This window comes from Camelus bactrianus, chromosome 6, assembly GCF_048773025.1.
Source record: "Camelus bactrianus isolate YW-2024 breed Bactrian camel chromosome 6, ASM4877302v1, whole genome shotgun sequence".
NCBI classification, from domain to species: domain Eukaryota; kingdom Metazoa; phylum Chordata; class Mammalia; order Artiodactyla; family Camelidae; genus Camelus; species Camelus bactrianus.
In genome coordinates, this window is record NC_133544.1 from 43,813,496 (window position 1) to 43,821,234 (window position 7,739).

Here is a 7,739-nt window from a genome sequence, read left to right on the forward strand (position 1 = left end):
ATGTTTCAGTTTCCACTAAACTTTCTTTAACATCTTGGTCTTCCTTTTTGGAAGTTTGCAAATTCAATTGCACTTAAAATTACCTTTCACTTCTTTTATTTCCCCAGGTTTCTGGTGCACACCAGGCACTCAACCAACAATTAATTAAATATTTCTGACTTCCCTAATTTGTGCCCAGAGTAAACTATACTCACTTAGGTTTGTAGCTCACTTGGATTGGGTCAAGCTAGTAAAATCATATGATATCATATTCTTAAAGAGAGAGGTCACAATCTGTGGACAGTGCAGACTTGTCTGCCCTAGCGTGTTGGGACCAGATCTTGAAGTAAGTGTTTTTAATGGTAAATTTCATCTAAACTAAATAAAGCTAAATAGCTTACAAATATATACCTAAGAATTAGACCTTTATAGTGCTGCTTTGCCCCTGTGAACACTCTTTGCTCATGTTTTATAGGTTGTGCTTCCACTATGATTTTCCTAATTAATACCCACCTTCCCACTCTTAGTATTGCCATGTCAGTTCAGAGCTGCATTAATTCCTCCCAAAATTATTTCTAAACTGAACAGGTCTTCTTATTTCAATACATTTATTCATTCATGTAATATTTATGGGGTTCTTGCTGTACGCCAGCACCTATGCTAGATGTTTAAAAGGCAAAGATGAATTTACATTGTTTAGAAGAGACAAATAAACCAATAATTATATTACAATGGGATTGTTGCGGAAAAATGTGTTACAGCTTGGTGTTACAGCTCAGTTGTGACAGCAACCTGGATCCGGGCGAGAAACCAAGCAGCACTCGGAGAGTTGGAGAACTCAGGTTTATTACACCAGCGGGCCGAGAGGAGTTAACACTCCAAGCTCTGGACCCTGTCTGTAGGTTTACACAGGCCTTTATAGGCTTCCCGTTTACACTTTGCAACATCATACGCAAATAAAGTATAATAAAAGTTGACCACCTAGGAACAAGCTTTGTAGAAATAGACCAATCAGACTTCTATCCATTACAGGTTATTACAAGATACTGAATATAGTTCCCTGTGCTATACAGTAGGACCTTATTGTTTATTTTATTGTTGTCTATTTTATATATTGTAGTGTGCATCTGTTAATCTTATATATAGTAGAGTACATCTTTTAATCCCAAACTCCTAATTTATCCCTCCCCTCCTTTCCCTTTGGTGACCATAAATTCATTTTCTATGTCTGTGTCAACTCTGCATTTTAAAACATACCATATTTCTTTTAGCAAGTTTGGAAGTTTGCAGCAAGAGAAATCTTAGGTTATCTTACCCAAAATAATTGCTATATGATTACTTATTTAATGCCTGTCTTCACCTCTAGACTGCAAGCTTCCTGACAGGTTCTGAGTTATATGCAAGGCCTAGCATAGTGTTCACATGTACCCAATGCTTATTTGTAGGAAGAATGAATGAGTAAATGAATAACTGATACCCATTACTCATGCAACAAATATTTATGAGAGGCTGCATTATGCTAAAATTGAGTAAGCTTTCAGACTAGAATGTATTTGGTTAATATTGCTTTTGTTGGAGTAAGTAGCTAGCCATTTGGGAGGGAGGGAAGGTGGATTTCTCTCCCTCACTCCTGGAGGATGGTGAAATAAATTTTATGTGGATTGAAGGTTTAAATGAAAACCAGAAATGTAAAAGTACCACAAGAAAACACAGTAGAGCTTTTTTAGAATTTTGATCCAAGACATAAAGGTTGTAACCTCACAATTGAATAAATTTTAATACATAAAATTTAAAACTTTTTGCATGGAAGAATACACCATAAATAAAGAAATAAATAAGAATCTGGGGTTATGGTGAATAGAATAACTTTGCAACCAATATGAAGGTCAAAGGGCTAATTTTCTTCCACATAAGCATTTGCAAATGTACAAACTACAGACCAGCAACACCTCAAGACAGTGGGCTGTAGACTTGAAGGAGAAGGCCCCAGATAAAGATCCATGGTTGGCTTATAAACATAGGAAAACATGCTCTGCATTATCAAAATTCAAATTGAAATAATATTTACCATTTTTAGGCTGTCAGAGGACAAATATAAAAATGTTTGCTAGTTCACACTGTTGTGGGATTGTGGGAAAACAAATACTTTGTATGGGTGTGAATTTGAACCGCTACAATTTCTAGAGAGGGCAAATTGGTAATATCTATCAAAAATTTCAAAGCTCATATTCTTTGGCCTAGCAGTCCAATTTCCAGAATTTTATTTTATACATACTATTATAAAGTACAAAGACATACTATTATAAAGATATACAATTAGATAGAGATATAATTTAACTATGAAAAAGAATATTCACCCAAAGATGTTTCAATTTAACTTCATTCATTATTTTTGCTATATGTTTCTCCATAGCTTTTATACCCTTCTAAGATGCTTTATGAGCTACCTATTTGTGAAAACGCTGGGTAGAGTAGGCTTCTGTTTCTGTAAATGAAAAGAGATGTAATAAACATATATATGAACATAAATACAAGCGTATGTTATGGACACATTTATACATATATGTGTCCATATATGTACATATAGATATACACTTGTGTGAGAGGATGGGTACATAGACTATTTCTTTAAAGATCCCCCTCCCCCAAACTGATACCACATTGGTCTGGACAGGAAGACTGGAGAAATAGGGGTCTGGGATGGATGAAAACTTCCTTTTTATTTTATTATTTTTTTGAGATTTAAAAAAACATATATTATGTATCTGTTTTCCTTTAGAATGTAGTTAATTAAAATATCAACATTTGTTGAAATGGATATACATATATGTTCTGAAATTGAAGATAGCTCGAGAGATGTTGATCTTTTTTTTGTTTTTATCTTTTTGTTTTGTTTTTTGTGAGATGTAGATCTTCAAATGACAAAATTCTGGATGTACAATCAGAAATAACTTTGAGAATAATCTGAGGAAGAAAAGAGAAGATATCTTGAACCATTGTAATCTTTTAAAAATTATGGAGACCAACTAGGAAAGACCTGAGAAGGCTATAAGTGGGCAAATGTTAGATTAGCTTTTGAGAGGCACTTGAGTTTTGTAAACTACGCATCAATGACTGATAGAAATTCCAGGCAAACTGTAGAAGCTTGACATTGGGACTTCAGTAGTCAGGATTTAAGTTAAAATTCCTTTCAGTCTTATCAATTCTTAGGCCTTTGGGGTATCCTCCTCTTAATCTCTTCACTGACCACAGTAGCATTTCTTTGAACAGGTCCAAATTTTATCCTCTGCTTGAAAATTTTCAAAGATGTTCTAGAATTTTCAGGCTGATGTCAAAAGCTCTTGGTTTAGAAAAAGATTAAAAAATTCTTTTCATCATCTGGCTGCTTTATACTGCTCTAATGACCTCATCTAACTATTACACTAGGTTGATTACCTTCTTCAAACTTTTTCCAGCTCATTCTTTGGCTCAAACTCTTCCTCTCCTTGAGCATTCCCTTCCATTAAGCGCTGCCTGTATAAATACTCTTCACTTAAGGTCTACTTCAAAGGGCCCCACAAATGGACCTCAAGCAGGAATTAATCTCTCTCTTTGCTTCTCTCCTATTCTATGGGCACATCCATCACTAAATACAGATTTTCTTGCTTAGTTGTCGACAAAGCATTGAGTCACAAAAGTTGAAACTGGAAGGAAGGGCTCTGAGGTAATCCTATTTTCCTCACTACATTTGTTTTGAGGGTAGGATCAAGTCACACCTGATTTTTCAATCTCTGACTTGACTCCTTCTTCATCATGCAACAAGGAGCCTAATTTAGATTGGAAGGGGCATCCTACCAGAATCCTGAAATAACATACCTTCAAAAGCTGTGGTGCTTCAGTCCTAATATAAGAATTCATGTATAAAAGTTTCCTGCATTTTTGCAGATTGTGATACATTTTATAGATCTGGTTAAAGCTTTGGTGTCAGAGCCATGTACAATTTTAGGTTTATCTAGAGACATTATAAATGACCATGTGGATTTTAGACATTTTTCAGTAGATTATTAGATGGAATTTGTGTATTTAATTTGATTTGTCACCAAATCATCAGGTCTAAGCATCATTCAATGCATATTTACTTGCTTCTTACTTTAAACTCAACTGCATTTAAACATTAAACACACTGTCTCGTGTCATTTTGGAATGGTGTAGGTTTATTTCGACTAGCAGTGCGTTAGAAAAAAATGTTGAAAACATTTTAACAAAATAGGAACTCCTATCGTTGGCTCCTAATTATTACAGTTGATTTTAAGTGATTTTGTAATTTTATCCCAGTAGGTGTCAGTGCTGAGTTAAGGCAAAAATGCTTTTTCTAAGTGTAAAATTTTAATTAAAAGAACGTAGAAGGTTCAGGTGATGAAGAATAGACGGTAGAATAGTCAGGTCATTATTTCTTGAGGGCTCAAAATTCATTTCTGGGTGCTCAAAAGAGACGGGGTCTCGCTATGTTGCCCAGGCTGGAGTGCAGTGACTATTCACAGGCGCGATCCCACTACTGATCAGCACGGGAGTTTTGACCTGCTCCGTTTCCGACCTGGGCCGGTTCACCCCTCCTTAGGCAACCTGGTGGTCCCCCGCTCCCGGGAGGTCACCATATTGATGCCGAACTTAGTGCGGACACCCGATCGGCATAGCGCACTACAGCCCAGAACTCCTGGGCTCAAGCGATCCTCCTGCCTCAGCCTCCCGAGTAGCTGGGACTACAGGCGCGCGCCACCACGCCCGGCGACCGGGGGTGGCGCAAAACGAGACTAGAGGCTGAAGTGTGGTGACGTCATCAGCTATGCCCGCCTAGAAAATTTCCAAGCTTCCTCTTCTCTCAGGCGAAACAGCGTGTCCACACTGCGCACGCGTCGCTTGTCAGCACTGCCTTCTGGGTAAGATGTCTCCCCAAAATTTGAAGAGCGCATGCGTGCGCTGCCTCTTTCCTTTTGCCTCGTTGCATCCGAGGAAGCAAGATGGGTCACCAGCAGCTGTACTGGAGCCACCCTAGAAAATTCGGCCAGGGTTCTCGCTCTTGGTGAGAAATAATGTGGCTTTAGGGAAGGGTTGCTTTGGGGTGTGACGCTGCTTGAAATGTATATAGCGGAGCCGGCAGGCGGCGCGTGGGGGGAGAGGAAATCGGAGCTGTGGCTGCCGCCATTACAGGCCTCTGATGGGTCCGCAAAGGCTGGTAGTGCGGGTGGCGGTCTCCCAAGTGCCGAATCCTTTTAATTTCTGCAGCCTGCCGTAACGCCGTGTCTCTCCTTGCAGCCGCGTCTGCTCAAACCGGCACGGTCTGATCCGGAAATACGGCCTCAATATGTGCCGCCAGTGTTTCCGCCAGTACGCGAAGGATATCGGCTTCATCAAGGTACGTGTTGGCGGACGCCATGCTCTCCGGTTCCCGTGGGGGCACAAGGAGCGAGTAGTTCCGTGGTGTGACCGTTTGACCCACGCCGTTTCCCCCTTTTAGTCAGCAGGGCTATTCCCCCGTAGTGGTTGACATTGTCGAGTTTTTGCAGTCAGGTTAATAGAATGTAGCGGCAAGAGGTGATAGGCCTTAAAAGTGATCGGTCTTTCTAATCCCCTTTTACCCACCTTTGCCAGTTTTAGGTGCCATGTATAATGTTGGGTGAAATTATTCACTTAGCAGAAACCACTACAGTTAAATATTAGATCTCTAGTCGTATACATCTATTTTTGAGCAAAATACGTGCGTTGACCACTGCCCCGAAATGTTCAATAGCGTCATACAGTGAAATGAGCTTGAGGTTTGGGGCCAGGTAGACTTTTAGGATTCAGAGAGGTTTGCCGTTTAATAGTCCTATGACTTTGGTCAAGTCATTAGATGGTAAGTTTTTGCCTTTTAAAAAATGCACCATTGTTACAAAAATTAATGTGTATATGAAGCTTTCTTGGCTCCTAAAAGTCACTTAAATGCTGCAGGTTTTGTCGTTTTTTTTTTTAAAGATGAAAACTAACTGCTTACTGGCTCTTGGAGATACAGTCACTGGTCTTTGTACTTAGAAGATGGCAATATTCAGTAGAACCTACTTGTTAAATTTGGATGTCCTTAGGTTGAAGTGTTACGGTGGATATAAATGGTTAGTGTGAGATTTCTGTGACAGGTGAAATATTTTTAAGCTTAAATTTTTGGCTTGGACTAAATGTTTAACAAGTACACGTTTAGTGTTACAATGTGTAAGTTCAGTGTCTCAGTGGGAGGTAGTACATCGCAGATGAGAGAATGGACTCAGGCCCACTAGTTTTGTGTTCCATTTCTCAGAGGTTAAGGTTAAATGAATTAATTTATGAACGGCTCCTAGAATAGTGTCTGGCAGACGTTTGAGTACAAAAATAGCTGTGTAATACCTACTAAAAGATCATCCTGGGCTTTTAATAAAGATCATTTTATGTAGCAGTATTTTTCTAAGTAGAAAATTTCTTTGAGGGTAGAAGTGGGAAATTCACTGTCTAAAATAGTTGAGATTTGTGGAGCAGCTTGTAGTAGATATTCAGTAAATATTTAAGTTGTTTAAATCTGGATAGCTAGTTTGGGTCAGATTTCCAATTTAAACCTTGTTCTGTAATAAGCCATTTTTTTCTGAGAATAAAGTGGATATTTAAAGCGTTCTGAATTAATACGTTTCTTGTTTGCCTTTTTTTATTTCAGTTGGACTAAGTGAACGTCCTTGAATGGATCGTCCAGCACATCTACCCTATGCAGAAACAATGCTAATTCCTTGTATATAAAATAAAAATTTCAATTATGAGTGATTTAATGTGAATGGAAGAGTCAGTGACTGTAGAAATCTTTTATTTGCTGTTACCTTCTCAGTGGATTTGTGTTCAAAATATGTGGCTTATTTTCTCTCAGTTACATAAAAGTATTCATACAGAACTCTGGCCAGGTTTATTTTTATGCTTCAAAATAACCATATTTGTTAGTGGCCTCTATATAGCAGCATACAGCATATATATCTTGAGACAAATTGTCTTTTGAGTAGTTGGCTTGCTATGGTGAGCTGGGGGCAGTGAAAGTAAAACTTGAAAATTGATTTTGAGAAAGAAGGCTATCACTAAAACCTACTCTGAGCATTTGCCTAGGGGTGGCAGTCTTAGCTTTTGGGATAATTCACAGAAAAGCTTGTAAATTTCTTTTTTGTATGTGGAAGGGGGCAGTGATTAAAACTAAAATGGGTCTTATTAACAGTACATCTCTGGGGCAAGGATAGAGATGGGGAAATAAGTCTGTTAGAATATTTTAGGCAAATAATCTTGGCTTGGACTAGGATAAAAGTGGTTGGGGTGGTCACAGTGACTTCTGAAGAAAAGGCAGTTTGTTTAAGGATTGCGCGTGGGAGGTAAAGGATGACAGGGTTTGGGTCTGAGCAATTGGAAGGGTACAGTTACTGTTGAGCTAGGACTGAAAACTTGGCTTGGAGAAGAAGAAAAGTGCCGTTTGGGGTGTGGTAAATTCAAAATGCTTACTAGACATCCATGTGGAGGTCTGAAGTAGGCCTTCTGGAATCCACAGGGGACTGGAGATCCAACTAGTCCTCAAGAGTATGAATAGTATCTGCTTTTTGGGGATCCTATGACTAGATGAGTTCTAGGCCCTAAAGTCGGGATTAAATAATACTTGGAGAAGACTGTTCTGAGTTGTTTCAGGAATAGGTAGGAAGATGAGGATTCAGCAGACTAAAAGAACCAAAAAAATGGCTTACTAGAAGCCAAGC

The 7,739-nt window shown here is 38.7% G+C and overlaps 1 protein-coding gene across 1 annotated transcript; it reads left to right on the forward strand.

Annotated features, from left to right (window-relative positions):
* Nucleotides 1–4,879: 4,879 nt before the first annotated feature.
* On the forward strand, nt 4,880–6,777 carry RPS29 (ribosomal protein S29). Its single transcript, XM_010967001.3, has 3 exons — nt 4,880–5,038; nt 5,272–5,371; nt 6,674–6,777. Exons 1-3 carry the CDS (start codon nt 4,977–4,979, stop codon nt 6,680–6,682), a joined length of 171 nt encoding a protein of 56 aa, XP_010965303.1. The 5' UTR covers nt 4,880–4,976; the 3' UTR covers nt 6,683–6,777.
* Nucleotides 6,778–7,739: the final 962 nt, after the last annotated feature.